At 33.8% G+C, this 21,929-nt stretch overlaps 2 protein-coding genes across 3 annotated transcripts; both read left to right on the top strand.

Moving 5' to 3' along the window:
* The first annotated feature begins 475 nt into the window (after positions 1-475).
* LOC107747199 (cystinosin-like) lies at positions 476-6,794 on the top strand. 2 transcript variants are annotated; one of them, XM_016561647.1, is made up of 10 exons: positions 476-632; positions 719-791; positions 902-989; positions 1,756-1,859; positions 2,652-2,789; positions 2,872-2,971; positions 3,191-3,310; positions 3,861-4,031; positions 6,007-6,124; positions 6,219-6,794. In XM_016561647.1, exons 1-10 carry the CDS (start codon positions 569-571, stop codon positions 6,386-6,388), a joined length of 1,146 nt encoding a protein of 381 aa, XP_016417133.1. In that variant the 5' UTR covers positions 476-568; the 3' UTR covers positions 6,389-6,794. The 2 variants fall into 2 exon arrangements, with proteins under 2 accessions (XP_016417133.1, XP_016417124.1); XM_016561638.1 differs by having other exon boundaries at positions 713-791; positions 6,219-6,793.
* A 75-nt stretch (positions 6,795-6,869) lies between these two features.
* Positions 6,870-19,810, top strand: LOC107747585 (ran-binding protein 3-like). Its single transcript, XM_016562185.1, has 16 exons — positions 6,870-6,935; positions 8,347-8,428; positions 9,889-9,944; positions 10,029-10,065; positions 10,665-10,730; positions 10,905-10,997; positions 12,550-12,662; positions 13,471-13,575; positions 14,753-14,829; positions 14,933-15,008; positions 15,118-15,226; positions 15,365-15,489; positions 15,574-15,694; positions 16,828-16,970; positions 17,069-17,228; positions 18,536-19,810. The coding sequence occupies exons 1-16, from the start codon at positions 6,930-6,932 to the stop codon at positions 18,577-18,579; spliced, it is 1,413 nt and encodes a 470-aa protein (XP_016417671.1). The 5' UTR covers positions 6,870-6,929; the 3' UTR covers positions 18,580-19,810.
* The last annotated feature ends 2,119 nt before the right edge of the window (positions 19,811-21,929 follow it).

Genomic DNA, 21,929 nt, shown 5'->3' with positions numbered 1-21,929 from the left:
TTTCCTCATTTTGTGTAATTTAGATGGAAATTGTGTGCCTTTTTATCGTTTGAGTCACTTATCAAAAGTTGCTAAAAAATTGCCAAATAAATTTTAAAAATAGCTACATTTGTTGCTAGGTGCTTTTGGAAGAAAAACTTGCTAGGGTGGTGTGAAAAGTTGCTAAATTTAGCAACAAAATTGCTAAGTTGGCAACACTGGTACGAAAACAATTAGACCGCAAAACATCTCGGTGGCCAACCATGTTTCAGTGGGGGCCAGTACACAAGGCAGCATATATACATATGATTGGTCGAACGAAGTCAGCTGACCCGTGTCATGTGATCCAAAATGTCGAATGCATGCGGAACTACAGTTTCCTCCTGTAATAGAGTTAACGCTTTTTTACTTTAAATGTACAGACTGAGTGACTCACTCATCGACTGACAGTTGATGATCTGTAGTTAATCAGATTTGTCCTTTTTAAACACTACTCGGTGTGTTAGGACGCATTTTCGCTTTGTTTTTAACGAGAGCTCTTGAGTGAACAGTAATTACACTCGTGTGGGATTATAAATATAATGTCAAGATGAAGCAAGCTGTCTTACTGTTTCTCATAACACTGTCTGCCTGTGCGCACACGGCGTTAGCTGGTATGTATGATGTTTTAAATATACAAAAATAAAAGATAACAGAGAAGAACAGGGAAAAGTTAATATCATTATATTTACAGATGCAGAAGTGACTATCAAAGCTCCAGCAACAGTGAATCTACCGGAACAATCTTCAGAAAACATCACCATTACACTGAGGTACGATTGTAAGCCATGATTTGATTATTCATACTCTCTATGTAAAGATTAAATATATGGTTTGGGAATCATTTAAATATAACTTGGCTTTTATGTGTTTACATTCACAGTTCACCATTGAACACGTCTGTAACGGTTTATTTCAATATCACGTATAACTCAAAAAATGTCTCTTCAATAATTCTACTGCCTGATGAGGTATGTGCACCTATTTCAACCTATCAGATTTTAATACACCCGTCTGACTTAATCATATTCAAAATTTGATGTTGAATACAAAGATTCTGTTATTACATCTAATAGGAATTAGTATGTTTTGATGCTTGCTTTCATGTCAAATTCTGGACCGGAGCTTATAATCTTATTTATAATGTATGGATTTATAATATTAGCCATCATATATCATAACATCTCATATATATATATATATAAAATTTTAATTTCTGTGTCATCCATTTTTAATCTATAGCCCGAGTTATACATGAATAATTATATTAACTTCAGACAAATAAACACTGTAAAAATGACAAAACACTGTCAAATTAAGCAATGCTAGTAGGGGTGTGCGATATTGACAAAAAATAATATCTCGATATTTTCTGGGATTTTATCGATGATGATAAGTAGACGATATTTTGCTGAGTGTGTTATTGTGCTGGTACCTTAAGGACTGCCGAAGACAGCTGACTCATAATGTTTTTAATATTCTTCATATTCTGTGTGGTGGTCAGTTCATACTGATAGAAATTAATCTTTTCCAATAAGTTTAAACTGATTTTTGCTCTAGACTTCACATAATGTGTGCGTACGCTCTGTAGGGATGTTTTGAATGGTTTTTGCAAAATACTCGATAATGTCAAATCACACATCGTTAAAACGACAATTACGATATTATCGCAGACGATATATATCGCACACCCCTAAATGCTAGATAACTATATTTGTCCTCTCTCCTCTTGCACAGGTTGTCGTGCCGGCAGGAAACTCATCTGTATCTTTTGAAGTGCAAGCAAAAGGGGTTGGTCAGGTGACTGCTTACCTTTCCAGCAATGACACTCACATAAAAAAGTGCGTTGTAAGCTAAATTTTCTTAATCTGTCACCAATTAAACCGTATTGGATAAAAAGTGATGCTCTCTTATAGCTTCCTACTGATATTTTTTGTTGTCAGTTATAGCATGAAGCAACACTTGTGCATGCATTATAACCAGACTTGGAGACATTTGCATCAGCCTCTTGCAAAACCTGTTCTATTTATTTAGTTCTTTAATTTAGGGGATTTCACTGGTGCTTGTGGGCAGCTGAGTAATAGGCGAACTGTATTTATTGTTAAAAGCACTATGCCAATACATTTAAAGGGATAGGTCTGCTCACACTCAAGTTGTTCCAAACCTGTATGGGTTTCTTTCTTTTGCTGAACACAAAAGATGATATTTTGAAGAATGTGAGTAACCAAAGAGTTTCTGGTCCCCATTGACATCCATAGTATTTTTTTCATACTATGGACGTCAATGGGGACCAGCAATTGTCCCTTTAAATGTCCTCTATAATATTCTAATACCGAGTAGAAAAAAAACTATTTTAGGTGAACATTTGGGTGGCATTATGCAAATATTTCCACATAGTGAGGTAGATATGTGGGGGCGTGTTAGAACGAGCCGTTTTAGGGGGGCGTGGCAGAGTCTTAACTTTGATAAAGAATATCTCTTTGGTTTTGAGACTTTAGTCTTTGCAACTTCAGGGATCTTATCTATGCACAATCAGCTTGTAACCCTCCAAAGAGAAAGGAAAACTTGAAATCGCATCATATGACCCCTTTAACAAATGAAAATAACATCTAGACGGGATTCTGTTTTTCCAGCTTAGAAACACGAATCAGATTCCTGATTGTCAGAAGCAACGTCCTTTTCATCATCAACCAAATCATTGGCTGGATTTACTTCCTGGCCTGGTCTGTGTCGTTCTACCCGCAGGCGTATGAGAACTGGAAACGACGAAGGTATGAGATAATCTTTGAGACTCGAGGATTTAGACTGAATAAAAAAAGCTAATGAATAACATGCATGTTTTGTTTCATGCAGTGTGGTAGGCCTCAGTTTTGATTTCCTCGCTCTCAACCTGACTGGATTCTTCGCTTACAGTGTGTTCAACATTGGCCTGTTCTGGGTGACGTATATGCAGGTGTGTGCACTCGACAGCTTTCAGGTTGTAGTTTTTCAGTCCAGTCTTCTGCAGCATTCTTTTTACTGACAGTGGTCTGGGACATTACTGGGATAGAAGTATTTCTGCAGAAAAATCACACATTTAAAGGATTTAGTGCTAGCTGAACTAAAGCTGTGTCTTTAGCTTTTGTTTAATAGAGTTTATTTTGAATGGAGATGATAAATGGTGCATCTATAGGAGGAGTTCTTGAAGAAAGATCCAAATGGGGTCATTCCTGTCGATGCTAATGACGTCTTCTTCAGTCTTCATGCATTACTTCTCACTCTCGTCTATATCTGCCAGTGTGCCATCTATGAGGTAAATGTTGAAGCATTACTGTGTAAATCGTCTTAATAATGATAATGTTATTATACACGCACACATATATAAAAATTTTAATGTATGGGGTCAGTAAGATTTTTTTTTGAAAGAAATTAATTATTTTATTCAGTATTCAGCACTAAATAAAAAAATGAGTTTTGAAAAAAAAAAAAAAAAAAATTTTTAAAAAAAAAAAAAAAAAAAAAAAAAAATGCTGTTTAAAAAAAAAACAAACTTTTTATTCATCAAAGAATCCTGAAAAAATGTCACATGTTCCGCAAGGTTTAAGTAGATGCTTTTTTTAAAAACATTAATAATAATCAGAAATGTTTCTTAAGCAGCAAATTACTGTTTTCTGAAGGATCATGAAGAATATTTCACAAAATTACTGGTTTTCATCAAATAAATGTAGATTTGGTGAGCATTAGAAATTTGTTGTTTCACTTAAAACTTAAAAACATCATACTGACCCCAAACTTTTGAATAGTAGTACATAACAATTGCATTGTTTCCTAAATTGCTTTTTTTTAATCATTTATTTATATAGAGAGGAGGGCAAAAGGTTTCCAAAATGGCCATTGGGTTATTAGCGATTGGCTGGACCTTTGCGTTTGTCTCCCTGTTTGTTGCTGTGGCACAGAAGATCTCCTGGCTGGATTATCTGTACTATTTCTCTTACATTAAACTGGGTGTCACACTTGTAAAGTACATCCCTCAGGTACAACTCTCCCATCTCACACCACCAAATGCATATGTTATCATTTACTCACCCACCCTGATATCATTCCAAACCTGACTTGAAAAAGTGCAGACCAAATTACTTCCTTGTTCCAATGAAATCCGAAAGGAAATGTTTATCAGATGTGTTTTTCCTACAAAGGAAAGTGCATGAGAACTGGGGCAAACGCCGAAAACAACATTTTATTATATTCAGAATGTTCGCCCTGTATTCTAGCACTCAGATCTTTTGCTTTCAGTTGCCAATATTCAGTGTGTTTTGAGAATCAAACCTGGCCTGATGTGTCTTTAGCCTCCATGTCTGAATTTTCACATGTGTGAAAGAAATTTGAGAGCCATGGGAGATTTGTATTCAGTGGAATAAAGAAAGTCATGATGGCTTGGAATGGTATGAGGATGAGTAATTAATGACAGAATTGTTCATTTTTGAGTGAACCATCCCTTTAAAAATAATGGCTTTGATGCAGTTCACTGGAATGCTAAACATAGATTTCACACTTCCACTTTTTAACAGTTTTGTACACTTGGTTATATTAGTGGTTTATAACAGTAGATTGAGAAGGTTTCAAATGAATCGGAATAAAAGCAATCCTCCTAATGTACTAAGAAACTGCAAAAAGTGTCCCAAAGCTTAGATTTTTGATTGAATTTTGGAGTAACATAATTTGTGTAACATGTATTGGGGATAAATATTAGAAATGGTTACGTTTGGATCAAATTTGATGCATAGGAAAAATTATGAAACATTAAATGATATATATGTATGTATATTGGATGTTGTTGATAACATACACTGGTGGCCAAAGGTTTGTAATAATTAAGATTTTTTTATGTTTTTGAAGTATGTATTTTATGCTCATCAAGGCTGCATTTATTTGATCAAAAATTAAATTTATTTGATTTAGGGATGTTCATTTTAACCGGTTAACCGACCGTAAGAATTTTGACTGATTCATACAATCAGTTAAACGGTTTAAAAAGTAATTTAATTATTTATTTTTTCTGTAATTTATCAAAATATTTAAAAAGGTTTGCTGCATGGTTAAAATGCGCTACTCGTATAAAAAAATTGTTTTTTTAGGGGGAAAAACATAAGTCGCGTATAAGTCGCATTTTATTGTTTCATTCAGAAATAGGCCTAATGCCGATGCAAAATGTTTACAAACATTATAATAAACACTGTAAACATAGCTAGGCTATTTTTGTTCCCCTCACTTCACAACAAATCCTTTTGATTTGCAGTATTTAGAAAAGAACAAGAATTAAAAATATAAGAAGGTATAGCAATATAAACGACAAGCCAAAACTAATTAATTTAGGCTAAAATGAAACTGAAACCAACGTTGGGCCTCTCATTCCACACAAAATCCAATGTTTCCGTATTCGCGAAGTATTTGAATGGCAAATTATTATTTATTATGTACTTCACTCGCGTTCCGATATCCACGTAAAACAAAATGTTTTGCATAACATCACGGCGTTGCGGTGATAACACTTTCACAGTGATATCTCTAATTTGATTGCTTTTTATCTGAATATATTTTAAAATGTAATTTATTCTTGTGATGCAAAGCTGAATTTTCAGCATCATTACGCCAGGCTTCAGTGTCACATGATTCTTCAGAAATCATTCTAATATGCTGATTTGCTGAAGATGAAAATTCAGAAAATTTAGCTTTGCCATCACAGGAATAAATTACTTTGGAAAATATATTTCACAATATTACTGTTTATACCGCGTTTTTGAAATTGACATTTTTTTCCAAATAAATTGCTTCTTTCAAAATCATAACAAAATTGTGATTATTCCAAACTTATGGCCACGTATGTGTATGTTTTATTTAAGTTTCATTTAAAGTAATTACAACTTGATCATCGTTTGTTTACATGTTCTTGACATCAAGTCCAGTTCCATTACCCAAAAATGTGTTATGTAATTCTGCATTATTTTGTAGGCTTATATGAACTACCGCAGGCAGAGCACAGAGGGATGGAGCATCGGGAATGTGCTGCTGGACTTCACAGGGGGCAGTTTCAGTTTACTTCAAATGTTCCTTCAGGCCTATAACAACGGTGAGACCACACAAACACTTTGCTATGCGCCAATGCTTTAAAGACATTAGAATGCACTCAAACATTTGTTTTAATTTGTGTGTTTCCTTGACAGATAAATGGATGTTTATATTTGGAGACCCCACAAAGTTTGGACTGGGTGTGCTGTCCATATTCTTCGATGTTGTGTTCATCGTACAGCATTATTGTCTGTATAGGAACCGAGAGCCAATGTATCATGATTTAGATGATCAGAATGACCAACACGCCAGTGTTAAAACATGACCACTGCAATATAAAGATTTCATATGGACTTTTATATCTTTTCATATCACTATCTAAAGTGTGTACCATGTATCAAAGGGAATTACAAATGTGTCTTACTTAAAAACATGTATTTTGGACGCAAATAAGCACTATCTTCATATGAATTAGTATGTATTTATTTTTCAAATTTCAGTAAATTGTTGCTATCTCAGGTAATTACTGAAGCTGGTACTGTAATGAAATGAATAATATAAGCAGGTTTGTGTGTTTTTAGTCCATATTTCACATGTTTTACACTGCATTCTGGTGGCCGTAAGATAAACTACACTGCATTCTGACCCGGTGGTACTACTTAATTCCCTGTATTTGTGGAAAACTAACGTATTTATTCTTCTCATGTTTAAAAAAAATAAAAAAATAAAAATAGCATTCTAATTATATAGTTCTATAATTCTAGTAAAATATCACAACGTTTTTACTCTTCGAGAACGCAACGCAGTCACTGTAGAGCGCAGAGGATTATGGTTAGACAGCGGAAGTAAGATGGCGGAGGTGACGGATGAGGGTAAGAGATGTTTGTGCATGAAATACCAGTAAAGCTCTTTTTAATTAAGTACAAACAATCATGTTATGATTTGTGAGACTGTCTGGAGCTGACAGAACGAGTGTTTGCTTATTTCAGTTGATTTAATTATGAAATGTTATCGTGGCATTTGAACGCACCGGCCTCAGTCAGAGACAGAACTAATGTTTACATACACTTGTCTATTTATACTCTCTCACAGAAGTGTGTTTATCATTTACAGACATATTTGTTATTCCTGCTGTCTTCATAAGCGCGTAGGCAGGTATTTCTGTCTATATGTTGGTGGGTTTCTGGTTATTTGTGGCAGGAATGTCAATTTTAACATTTAAACTGGTTTCGTTTTGAGTTAAAAGAGGTATTCTAATGTGTTCAGCTGTAATTTGTGCAGAATTGAGAATTGTGCACAAACCTTGCCAGAATTATTCACAAATAATGCTTTTTGTTTACTGAGGTGTATAAGCTCAGATCAACGAGACTTACGATCAATCAGTTCCGAAATAAAATACAAAACCTGTGCTAATTGAAAGAAAAAAGATTGTATCTAAGATTTGGTAATAATAAAGCGTAATGAAAGATTTACAAGCATTTTTTAAAAGGTTGGTAATTTTTGGCTGGGAACACCAAATTAGGTGCTTTAGTCTATGTGTATATTCTGTATAAAAATAAAATATGTATTTTTTAATTATAAAAGTTTATTTTTTAATTAATTAATTAATTAATTAAAATATACAAACTGTTGTGTTGTAGCCTTTTGAAGGCCAGTCATTTTTGACTGTGGACATCAAATTAGGCAAAGCTTTATATGTATAGTCTATATGTGTGTTTTCTATTAAAAATAACGATATATTTTTTATTATAAAAAATAATTACAAATTAAATAATTGTTTATTTTAACTAAATACATTTATTGTATATCCAAATATAAAACAATATAACAAAAAAAAAAATTTTCCAAACTCATATATTAACGTAACCTTTTTGGATATTTGGTTAAAAACAGCACCTAATGTTTAGGTTGTTTGTAAACATGCATACACAATGCATTTCTATTGTACTCAAAATGACCATAAATGTATCCTATGCAACTTTGTGTGAGAAACAACAATTTTAAGAAGTCATCATTAACTGAAAATCTTTCCCTCCAGTGAGCTGTAGACTGACAGGAGCATTGAATCAGTGAGTTAAACTTGAAAACTGATTCATTCAAGTCATACAAGCGTATAAACATGAGGTTTATTGAGTACATACAAATATTCCGTTTCAGAACTATCGCAGAACGGTTCCTTTAATGCAATGTTTGGGTTTGTAAATAGGTCGTTTTGGCTACTTCTTGTCAGGTCTTTTTTTATTTAACAAAATTCTTGTGCTTTTGCCACCATATTTTATTTAGAGTTTTCTCTCTGATGGTTGGAAACAGAAGATCTTGACTTCATCCTGCGGAGGATCAGACAGCAGCATGGCAGATGAGGACGGTGAGTTGTGTTGGCAAACGGATGAGGAGATGATCTCTTCTGCACTTCTTAAGTGATGTTATTGGGACATTCATCGGTAGATATTAAATGGTCTGCATTAGACATCAGAGATATTAACTAGCACATGTGTGGGGTGTAAGATTATAGATAGCCACACATCTCTGTAAGCCCAGGCTTCCTCGTGGTAACATAAAAATAGACACAAGGAAACGAAGACAGGAATGTTTTCATATTAAGTACACTGAATGATCAACACGTTGCTGAAAAATACATATATAATCTAATTTGCACAATCTTTCTTCTTTTTATCAGGTAAAAAGCCTTTTAGTATAATTGGAAAAACATGGGGATGTTTTTACAATTATATTAAAAGGCTTTTTTACCTGATAAAAAGAATTCAGCTTGTGGTCTTTTCGCTGTGAAATATTTACAGATTTTTATAAAGTTAACATAAGAATAACTAATGTTGTTAGTAACATTTCAAGAGGAACACTTACTGGACTGAATCAGCTTAGGTTTACTTTATTATACATACATTTTCTAGAAAAATCATTTTTTAAGTTATGAGTATCATATATGATCAATCAGGCTTTTGATGAATATTTATTTGTTCATGTCTCAATTTTTATTGTATTCCATTGCATTATATGTTTTGAAACTACAGAGCTTTGATCATAAAACTAAGCATGTCATCTTTCTTAGCCATATAAATATCGGCATCTGTACCGACTGATATACATATTTTTGCTCAGTTTGGGCCTCTGAATAAATTTGAGGTGTCTTTTCTTGGGTAATTCATATTCTACTGTATCATACTGCTGTATCATATAAGCCAGAAAAGACTGTTGTATCTAATATGGTACTCAACAAAAAGCACATGCACATTTTTTAAAGATTTTGTCTAAGGTTCAATAAATGGTTTCAGATTTCAAAAATGAGATTTCTTTCTATTATTTCATATTTCAAGTTTTACACGGTTAAACTAGCATCTAAGAAAAAGAAGCACCCGTTCAGAAAGTGCAAGCTCAAAACATTGTAAAACAAAAAGTAGCTTCAAACATGAATATATTGTGTATTTTATTTCCCTATAATTGGACATATAACAGCCTATCACTGGGCTACAGTTCACAGCAGTCTATTTAAATAAAATTATTATTTATTCCACAATTTAATTAATCGTACTCACATGTCAAATTGACAGCCCTAATACATATACAAATCACACTTTTGGTTCAAATAGACAGTTTTAATTATTAAAAACTGTTGTAATTATACTTCTCAGTTTTGAATGAATTCTAATATATTTTTAAATGATACTGTACATAGATGTATATAATCTGATGCATTTCTCACACTTTATCTGCTGTCTTGGATTTATTTTCTCTCTGTCAAGGATACATGAGATTCTTAGCTGTAGCATGTCCACTCAATGACACCAAATCTTGTTTTTCAACTTGCAGAGAAACCTGCCGTTGCTCCTCCAGTGTTTGTGTGTCAGAAAGATAAAGCACAAAAGGTAAGACCAGCACTTCACTTCTTACTGCATGACTCAGGTCACATCTGTTCGATACTGGCCTTAAAACACTGATTCTATCCTCAGAGGTCAGCAGAGGGATCCAGCTCAGAGGATGGAGAGGGTGAGCTTCAGTCTTTTTAGCAGTCAACCCAAAATATTACTGAAAGTATGAATTTCACAAATAAATGTTTGGGACATATTAGAATATAAAGGAACACTTGTGTCATAAAGAAAAAGAGACCTGGGTATTTATTTATTTTTTATTTTTATTTGTATAATTGCACAGTTAAGCACATAAAAATTTGTTTGATGATTTAATAAATTAAAAGTAATTACTTGCTAAAATTAAATGAAAAAATAAATAATAATGAATCTAATTCTATTACTACATTTAAGAAGGAAAGTGCTTATGTCATGAAAATGTTATTGTTAATGTTATTGAAAATGTTATTACAGATCATAGAAATCTTATAAACATGCCTCATTTTCTTTTTGAAAAATGTAATTAATTAAATTATTAATTTAGTCATTATTAATTAAGTAATTAATTAAGTAAATAATAAATGTAATTAATTTTCCTTTTGAATTTGGGGTGAAAAACATCTTTGAAATGTGCTTGACAGTTTTTGTGAGTTTCATATGTAAATTCTCTCTCTCGCTCTCTCTCTCTCTCTATATATATATACATATATATTATTTATTTTCTTTTTTTCTTCCCAGAAGAGAAAACTGTGGGGTTTCGCCTGAAACCCCCGACTCTAATCCATGGCCAGGCACCGAGCGCTGGTGAGTCAGTGTTCAAACATCTGCTGTTTTGAACCGTCTGTTGATTAATGTCCAGTTGTGGTGCTTTCGTAAGATTGTTTATTTACATGATTCCATAGACGGTCACCATTTGAACTTTCTGTGCCAGAGACCCTCAGAGGGCCTGAGAGATGTCTTTTGATTGATTCGTTTCAGGTGTCCCCAGCCCGAAACCCAAAGAAGCCCAGCGCAGCATCCTGCGACCTCCAGTGCTGCAGCCCCCTCCGGCTCGATCCCCCCCACAGAACGGTGAGTGCTAGGGTACACTAAGATGATGGTTCGGTATGTAAATCAGTTTTGAAGTCACAGTTTGGTATGTTTTCGGTACAGCAAGAGGGGAAAAAAACTAAACATAAAATTGCTTCTTTTTATTTTTTATTAAACTTGTTTACTGAACAAATTGTGGTTCTGTCTCTAAATAAAAATATCTTAAAGCTGCATTTAATTTCATTCACATGTGTTTCATAAACACATAATCCTTTCTGGATTACAATCCGCCACCTGCAGGATCCTCACATGCGATAGCCTAGTAGCCGGGACAACTTCTTTATGTTTACAGACGTGACGTAATGACGCAGTGCCATGCTCGAATTTCCCGCGAAAACCTACCCGTACCACTCAAATTAGAAAACATTATTTTAAGCTAACGGTTGTGAATCGGGCTAAAGTAAGGCGATAGTTTTGAACACTGGCTGGTTATGTACTTGCTCAAATATTGATTTCGGATCATTTTTAACCAAAAAAAGTTACGGACTGCAGCTTTAAGGATAATGATAAAGGATTAAGTTAATGTTATAAACTGTATAGGGAACCCAATTACTTGCACATTACTATAATATTAAAGTTTACAATTAACACCAGAGCCAAGACTATTACATTTAATTAATATTTGTTTTAAGATACAATAATCAGCACTCAAAAAAAAAAAAAAAATGTGTGTAAACATGTAAATTGCCAGTTTTTACATGAACTAATTATAAAATGATGTTTCTACTCCAATTCGTTCTTGAAATAGAATAATTTACACAGTGTCTGTCATAACTTGTTTTCATGACAGATTTATTTTATACATACATTACATAATCAAGACATCACTACCAGGTTAACATAACTATAGTGAATATATAGGCTAATATAGTGCATACATTTATGTTCATTTCTGTAGCGAACTAACCATCTGTGGGCACTGAATGGCTTGCCCGAGGCAATGCTATGTGACACATTGTTTACAAGCTGTTTTATCAATATCTTTCCATGGTTGAAACACTGATTGAGCTATTACATGAGACGTGATATGTTCATTCATGTCTATTTTGTGCTAGTAGTATAAAACTATAAAACTAAAACTCCGCTGCTGTTTTGCGATCAAAGAGCATCAGAACGGCATTTATTGTTTGAATTTCCTGATAAATTGGACAGAATTTGAAAGATGAAAAACACAAAGCTTATGGCAGTTATTGGACAGTAGATGAGCTGTATGTCCATTAAAGTTTTATTCATGCATCAACTGAAACAGCATAGACTAAACGATCGGTCTTGGGATTTAAGAATTTATATTGATTCATTAAAACGAAGACATATAAAACTTGGAGTTTCAAATAAAGTTCTTCATGTGCATTGTTTAAAACAATGCTACATTTGTTCCATACACATGCGCACCGAACCGAAAAATCTGTACTGAAAATATTCAGTATGAATACGTGTATCGTTACACCCATAGTGATTACATGATGAATATCAACTTAAACAGATCAGCTGAAGGAGAACCTGAACTAAAAGCTGTAGTCTGTTGTTTCAGCAGACTCGAGCGACAGCAGTTCAAACGGAGCGAAGAACCTCTCAGATGGAGGAGCAGAATGTGAACGTAACTCAGAGACGTCTGCTGCTGGCACACAGGATAATGACGTGTCACCGGTAAGACGTGACCGACAGCAACCCATGTCCTAGACAGCACTGTTATCTACTTGAATTTATTGTCACAAAAATCTCTTAAAGGGATAGTTCACCCAAAAATGAAAATTGTCATCTTTTACTCACCTTCAAGTTGTTCCAAACCTGTATGAGTTCTTATCTTTTTTTCTCTTTTCTTCTTCTGGACATACAAGAAGATATTTAGAACAATGTAGGCAACCAAACAGCTGCCCCCATCGAATAGTATGGAAAAATAATTGGTTACCCACTTTCTTCAAAATATCTTTTGTGTTCAGCAGAAGAAAGAAACTCTTACAGGAGTAAATGATGACAGAATTTTCATTTTTGGGTGTACTATCCCTTTAAGTGCACTTTGGGAGGAAATCAATTAACACTTTTTGTATTATTTTGCTTAAAAAGTGTATTTGTGCTATACTTTTTCATCAAATGCCACTTTGTTTGATATTTTGTTATATAACACAGAGATTCATCTTGAAGTGTGGCTTAAGTGTCTACATATTTTTCGGGGCCACTGTAATGTTTGCACTCAGTTTTTTTATGTTTGACAAATGTAAGCATGTTTGAACGCAGCATGGGCTATGGTCCAAAGGCCAGACAAGTCTAGTTTTATTTCACATGGCTGTGGCTTCCAGAAAATACTTTATCATCTTGTTCTGAATGTCTTCGTTTTGTTTGGCTGACCCCGTATTTCTAGTTGAAGCTCTTACACATAACTATAGCAAAGTGAACAGGATATGAGCAGCCTGGTCACACTTTTAAACTTAAATGACCTTTTGTTATTTCTTTTAAGGTAAAGAGCAACAGCACTTTTGGGCACAAAACAGAAGACAAAACTGAAGGTGCCCCAATTGAGAGCAGTTTTGTGTTTGGACAGAATATGAGGGACAGAGCAAAGGTTTGATTCATCTGCGTCCGATGTTCTGTGTGTGATTGTCTCATTCCGATTAGGGGCTGGGTTATACACTGAATATTTACTGTATAGTTCTTTTGCTGGCAATATAAAAATGAAGAAAGGATTTATTTAGTTTCCTAGTCTTTACTGTGAGTATGGAAGCATTCAGACAAATGTTTTCATAGCATCTCTTATTTAAACTTCAATAGGAAACTTTTTTAATTCATTTCATGAATAAGTTCAAACCATTCAAAACACTCTTCTTCGGTGTTTTGTTTGCATCATCAAAAGTCCCCTCATAATATGTATTAGATTTTAAAAAATAAATAAATGAAAAAACATTCATGTCATGTTAAAATTTGGGGTCAGTAAGTTTTTTTTTGTTATTTTTTTGAGAAGATAATCGTCTTATTCAACAGGAATGCATTAAATAAGTCAAAAGTCGCTTTAAAGATATTTAATACAAAGAATTCAGAAAAATGTCTCTATCACTATTTCCACAAGAATATTATGCAGCACAGCAAATCAGCAGCATATTAGAATGATTTCTGAAGGATCTTGTGACACTGAAGATTGGAGTAATTATGCTGAAAATTCAGCTTAGATCACAGGAATATTCAGTTAGAAAAAGTTATTTTAAATTGTAATAATATTTCACAATATTACTGTTTTCACTGTGTTTTTGGTCAAATAATTGCAGCCTTGGTGAGCAGAAGACTTACTCTATATTATTATGACGGTTCATATAGATGACAAATAATAATGAATTAATCACTTTTCATCATGTTATTTAAATAAAAAGCAGTTGGGAAGGAGATGCCTTGATGATTTTAATTGGTTTTAGTTTTTACATGATAAAAGTTTGATCTGTTTAGGTTACAGTAAGTGACAATACAGTTTGGTTGATGTGATTGGTTAATGCTGAAAACCACTAAATGACAAAAATAAACCATTTCAGTGCAAATATGTAGGAGATTTAAATTTATGATTATTTCATCCTCTTTAATGTATTTTAAACATAGGATATTTTAAAAAGATCAAGATATAATTTACCTGTTATCGCCCAGCCCTAATTCCTAATAATTCTTTATTAAGTTCTGACTTTATTTAGTAAAAATGGTTTCGCTTCTGTGTTGGTGTTTTGTCTTGTTGATTGAAAGTTTAATTGTATTTGCTGCAGGTGGCCAACAGCTGTGTCTCATCCGAAAGTGGCGATTCAGAGGAAACAAATTACTTTTTGCAGTATATCACTTCCAGGTACTGCAGCTGAAATGTTCATGTTAATTTTTAAAGACATTTTTACAGATCTCCTCAGGCAGAAACTTGTAACTTTTCTTGGCATCAATATTGTTTCTCGTAGTGCACAAAAACCTGACAGCAGCGATGCCAACAGCGTGAAGTTTGTCTTTGGGCAGAACATGTTGGATCGTGTCTTGGTAAAACAGTCAGTTCTGTTCTAAACCTTGATATGTTTGTCATGATTTGGCATGGTCAGGTTATCATAGATCACAGTTCCTGACATGTTTATGTATTGCACGCTTATAGGCACTGCCAAAATTCAGCACTGAACCTCCAGGGAGCAGCAAAGAGCCTCAGTCAGAGATGGGCCTGTTCAGCCAGATTTCCTCCTCACACGATCAAACCGTGGAGAAGAGTATGTGTTTTTTGTGACTTTTATTTTTTTTAGTCTTAAAAGCAAAAAAAAAGTGGCAGGATGTTAATAAAATAGCACAGTATGCTTAACTTAGCCACTAAAAACATGCATACATATATATGTTTAAATGTGCTGTAGGTGACAACATGAAAGAGTCTCTGGAGGAGTCGGCGGCGCGACACGAAGCACACAAACCACAGAAGTGTTTATTAGAGCAGGTGGAGGTCAGGACAGGAGAGGAGTCTGAGAGCAATGTGCTGCAGGTGAGAGCAGCTCACACATCTGATCCATACAGGCGAGCTTCAGAAACACATGAGAAGATGAGGCTCTTTCCCGTGTGTTTTCAGATGCAGTGTAAGTTGTTTGTGTTTGAGATGACGTCTCAGTCATGGGTGGAGAGAGGATGTGGAGTGCTCAGGCTCAATGACATGGCGTCCGCTGATGACGGCACCTTACAGTCCAGACTGGGTAATGCACTGCCAAGGTTATCAAAGGCCTTGGTCGTTTATCCTTCACACTTCAATATTTTACTGTGAATTTGAATAGAATAGAGTGATTAGAGTTTTGATAGTGGCCAGTGCCCAAGTGGCCAGTCATTGATATTAAAGGGAATAGTTCACCCCCAAAGTGAAATTTTTGTCATCATTTAATCATAATGTAATTCCAAGATTTTTTTTTCTTTTTCTGTGAAACAAACAAAAAAAGAGCACATGCAGAATGTCGGCTCAAAACGGGAACAAAAAAATATCAACATAGAAATGGTCCATATAACTTTCACATCTTCTGAAGTCATATAATATACACTAGCGTTAATGCTCACCAGGGCTGCATTTATTTGATCAAAAACACAATAAAACCAGTAATATTGTGGAATATTACAATTTAATGGAACTGTTTTCTATTTGAATATACTTTAAAATGTAATGATGAAAAGAAAGTTCAAAAGAACAGCATTTATTTGAAATAGGAATCATTTGTAACATTATGATTGTCTATACTGTTACTTTTGATCAGTCCAATAATATTTGCTGAATAAAATATTTCTTTCTTAAAAACTCATTCTGACCATTTGAATGTGACTGTGTTTTTGTTTATATGGAAAACAGAAGCTTCAAATTTCTGCTTAAACATTTCTTTGAATTTGATGAAAAAAGAAGAGTCACGTGAGTTTGAATTGAACTGATGGAGAGTAAATGTTGACTACATAGTTGGGATCGGATGAACTATTACTTCAAGACTATTTAAAGTGAGCCAATGAGATGCACAACAGCTCAGATTTACTGGATGCTTGTTTTACGCAATGTTTATACAAAACTCATTAAAAACAGCACATTTTCATTAAGACGAGGCCACTTGCAGATTTTGTTACCGACACAAGGGGGTGCTTATACTTCTGTTTTATCTGCCTTGAGTGCTCAAGTTAGTGGCTGATGCTAGCAATCTCAAAATGGACAAATAGTGGTCAGTTCATTGATTTTTCCTATATGTCAGCCTGTATTACTAGCAAAAAATGACTTTTTTAGTCACTTGTTTAGAAAAGAAAAATCTGCAGTGTTCTTGTTTACTGATAGCTGATCACAGTGTTTGTTTTTGGCTTGCAGTCATGCGGACTCAGGGAAGTCTTCGAGTGATCCTCAACACTAAGCTTTGGCCTCAGATGCAAGTGGATAAAGCCAGTGAGAAGAGTCTCAGAATAACAGCCATGGACACAGAGGAGCAGGGCGTCAAAGTCTTCCTCATATCTGTGAGAATGCACCGAATGATTATATCATCCCAGCTGATTTGAGTCAGTCAGTGTTGTGCTGCTGGTCTCATGTGGTCTCATCTCATCTCATCTCTCAGTCCAGCTCTAAGGACGGTGCGCAGCTCTTTGCAGCCCTGCACCATCGTATCCTGGCGCTGCGGAGCATCAGCGGACAGGAGTCTGACGGCCAGCCGGCCATCCGCTTCAGCGACGACGACGAGTCCCGCACGCCCCCCACAGCAGCCACGCCTGCTCCAGGTAATATTTCATATTGGTATCAAGTTTATGGTTGTGGTATCAAGTTTATGGTTATTATCTGCACTTGTAAGATGCAAATCAAAAATATTTTTGTTGACATGATATTATCAGGAACTGTTTTATAGCAGCCACTCTTAACTGATTTGGTTCATGTTCAGGATTCACAAATCCAGCATTTTTTGTCTTACAAAACAAATATTTTATTTAAATTAAATTTAAAATGTATTCATATTACATATAAATATATAAATATTCATATAAAAAAAAAAAATATATATATAAAGAGAGAGAGATAGATAGATAGATAGATATTTATTATTTTTTATGTAATTATTCTTTTGAAAATTCAGTAATTTGTTGTCCACTATTGTTAATTTATTTAACAATACATTAAAAATGCAATTGCATGACTTCAATACATCTTTTCAATAATATGCATATTTAAAAAAAAAAACACTTGTCCCTTTTAGACTTGCACTCTATTCATTTGCTGCTTGTTTTCTTAAAAAAATAAAAAAATAAAAATAAACTAACATTTGCTTTCTAATCTTTTTGTATTCTATCTGTTTTCTTTTAATTTATTATACAATTAACAAAAGCAAAAAAGACCTCTAACACTAGCTTGCTCTTCTTTTTCTATTCTATCTGTTTTCTTTTTATTTACTATATTATTTAAAAAACCCTTGCTATGTGTACTGTGTTAAGCTAACTGAGACTTGTTATAACACTTGTATATCATTGCTCTTTTGTTGATTTTGATTGCTTCCACTGTCCTCATTTGTAAGTCGCTTTAGATAAAAGCGTCTGCTAAATGACTAAATGTAAATGTAATTTAATTAAATTTGATTTTTGATGTTTTTGGGTGGCGTAAATTCAAAAACAACCAGGAAATACTGATATCATGATAAAGAAAATAAGCCTCATTAAAAGAATTAAATGTCTAGTAATTTGACAATCTTTTATTTTTGTCTCTCTATTTTTATGAGTAAAAATTATTGATAATGATTAATAATATATATATTTTTTTATGGAAAAGTCATGGAAATTTTTACAGTCCTTAAATGGAAACTTGCAAATGTTATAGAAGTTTTGAAAACCACATGAACCCATCATGAATCAAAGATTAAATTCAAGAACGTGACACGTGTTTTAAACCAGATTTTTAAGTAGAGTTTTAATCTCTCCTTTTATATATATCTCCTTATATATATATGTGTGTGTGTGTGTGCATATATTTGTATTTATTTATTTTTTGTGTTTGTTATAATCTGTGCTTTGCTCATTTAAACCTTTTTTTTTTTTTTCAGGTAATCCAGAGGCAGGTGTGTGTCCATCCACAGGTGACACATAGTGCTGAGCCTGCTGCTGATATTCATCCCACAATGCCTCACTGCAGCCCTCTGATCCCCTCAAATACTATGCAGGTGTTTTTTCTCCAAACTCCTTAAGGTGTACTGTAGTCATGTGTTCAGCTGGTTTTATTTATTGCATTGTAACAGCAAAAAAGCTCATCTTCAGGACTGGACGCATAACACTTTCAATGTCATCATATTGATGAAAATGAGAGGCTCTTAGTGTTTTAGTAAACCGATTTTCCATTCTAAATGTGAGACTTAATTACTCGCACAGAGTTAACAGAAACCAAACACGGATGTTTGTTGTCCCATCTCATCTTCCATCACAGTTCTGCTCAGTTTCAGCTGTGTTGTTAAAATCATCCGTCACTTTCTCACTTTAGATCTCAGAATGACTTCAGATGAGTCCTGGGATGTGTAAGCGGCGTTTAATGTACTCGTATAGTGCTGTAGAACAGTACAATATTAAAAGAGAGCTGATCGTCCATGTGACTGCTCTTATATCAATTTTTCTAAACATTTCAGAATCAGAAACTTTCACACTGCAGCTTTAAGTGGACCTCATTTATTATATTATGCATATTATATCAAATTTGTTTAGTCTCTTTACTTAAAGGAAAAGTTCACCTATAAATGAAAATTCTGTTCTGACAGAAGATATTTTTGAGGATTCTGGGTTTGGATGCGTAAACAGTGAAATGTTTCAGCTTTTACATATCATTGCAGTGAGGTTGACCATTGTACAAATACTTACTGTAAATTATTCTCCAGTTTCAATGCAATAGTACCTTTTCACACAGTATATTTTTATGAATATGTCCTGTAAATCAAGTTAGTACTGTACATAGTTTAGGATCAAAAGTTTTATAGCAAAATGTCTTATTAAGGACATTAATTACTATCATAAAATGGGTTCTCTATTGTCTGTTACTACCGTAATACTATATACAGTGGTTTTCACCTAAATATTTTGTTTATTGAGGAGTTTTTTGTCGTTAGATTAGTGAAAGATTCTGTGCCCTGTTTCTCTTATTTAACAGATATTTTGTTTAAAAGTTGCACAGCATATTTTACGTTTTGTGATTGCGCAGCTGTAGAACTGGCCTGTTGGGGTGAATCTCACAGAATCTGTCAGGGTTGTATTTCACACTAAAATAAGATCATTAAAGGAATGGTTCAACCAAAAATGAAACTTTGCTGAAAATGTCCTCACCCTCAGGCCACCCGAAATGTAGATGAGGTTGTTTCTTCATGGGAACAGATTTGGAGAAATGTAGCATTCCATCACTTGCTCACCAATGGATGCTCTGCAGTGAATGGGTGCCGTCAGAATGAGAGTCCAAACAGCTGATAAAAACATCACCATAATCCACAAGTAATCCACACCACTCCAGTCCATCAGTTAACATTTCGTAAAGTGAAAAGCTGCATGTTTGTAAGAAGCAAATCCTTCATTAAGACATTTTTAACTTCATGTCCATTGCTTTCTCCAGTTAAAAAGTTGTCTCGTCTGAATCATGAGAGACGTATGCACAGATTTAAAGCACTGTTTATAAAGGCAAAAACAATCCAAAACAGTTCTAATCAAATCTGTCAGTGTATTTTGGTGTGAAGACACGGATGGAGTCCATTTTTATTATGGATTATGAAATCATATTTTGGCCAGAAGGGACAGTTTAAAGTTAAAATGCCTTGATGGATTGATGGATTTGTTTCTTACTAACATGCAGTTTTTTGCTTCACAAGACATTAACTGATGGACTGGAGTGATGTGGATTACTTGATCATTGTGATGTTTTTATCAGCTGTTTGGACTCATTCTGACGGCACCCATTCACTGCAGAGCATCCATTGCTAAGCAAGTGTTGTAATGATACATTTCTCCAAGTTAAGAAGGGTGAGTAATTTTTAATGTGTGTGTGTGTGTGTGTGTGTGAACTATTCCTTTAAGATGGTTTGCATTGTGATCTTATTTTTCTAGATAACTTTTTATCCAACCTTAATTTTCAGCCTACTTTAGTATGAAAAAAATGCATCCTAATTATTGTAATGTAAAAATAAATTAAATTGAGTAAATCATGGTAGTATTTGTTGTACTGCTTAATGTTTGTTAATTTGATTGAAAAAAGCCATTGTGGCCAGACAGGATGTTTTTAATCCGTTTTATGTCATAATTGTCAATTTATTAAAATAATGCCACAATACAAAACATATCAGCAGACTTAAATTAGGCTTAATTTGTATTATGTTACATATACAATTCGATCATATATTCAATTATATTACAATAATTTTAATAAATAATTATTTTGATCAATAGTTCATAAATTTGATTCATTAATCAATAGTTAATTTGATTTTGGAGTGATTTTTTGTGAGATTTTCTGTTTTATACAGTTTAAAGAATTTTTAAGAAGCAAAACCTGATTCATCTTAAGTTATAGAAGACCGTTTGTCAGCTAGTGTGGGTCATTACAAATTATTGTAATATAATTATTTATATTGTAATATAATTACAAATTATGTATTCATATTGTAATATAATTACAAATTATTGTAATATAATTGAATAATATAGTTAATATTAGGGCTGGGTATCGATTCAGATGTTCCAATTCGATTCGATTTCGATTTTCTATTCGATTTCGATTTTCGATTCGATATATAAGGGGGTTACATCTAGTGAGACAGACTAGTAATAAGATTAACGTAAATCTTATGTTCAATGTTTGCGGAAATAAATATAGAAAAAAATCGATTCGTGGCCTTTGAGAATCGATATTGAATCGAACACATTTTAAAAAACGATATATCGAAAAATCGATTTTTTTTTTTGCCCAGCCCTAGTTAATATAATTGAATAAAATATGCAGTTATATTACAATAATTTTAATAAATGATGTTTTTAACCTACAGTAGATACATTTTTTTATGAGATTTGCCCTTTTATACAGTTTCTTGAAGAAACAGAACCTGCTTGATTTTAAGTTCTAAAGGCAGTTTGTCAGCTAGTGTGGGCCAGATATCACTCATGAGACACATTACTGCCAAACAACAAGCAGAAACCTGTGACTCTCACACAATGTAGTTAAAGAAGGGCCTTTCCCACTCTGCTGCTGAATATCCTCAATACACTGCCAGTGATAGGTACTCAAGTGTAGCATATTCACAAAATGTGAAACTAGAAAACAATGTATGGTACATTGACTGTTTCTGTCCACACATGCTGTAATGTGTCTGAAGCAGATGCTCCATCCATTGCTCCATCCTGCCATTCACAAACATACAGTTGAAGAGCAGCATGTGTAGCGACTGACCATGTGAAAAAAACTAAAGAAAGTGATGA

This window comes from Sinocyclocheilus rhinocerous, unplaced genomic scaffold, assembly GCF_001515625.1.
Source record: "Sinocyclocheilus rhinocerous isolate Xijiao unplaced genomic scaffold, SAMN03320098_v1.1 scaffold671, whole genome shotgun sequence".
Lineage (NCBI taxonomy): Eukaryota > Metazoa > Chordata > Actinopteri > Cypriniformes > Cyprinidae > Sinocyclocheilus > Sinocyclocheilus rhinocerous.
Note: the sequence above shows the minus strand (reverse complement) of the source record. Positions and strands in the feature narration are given on the sequence as shown.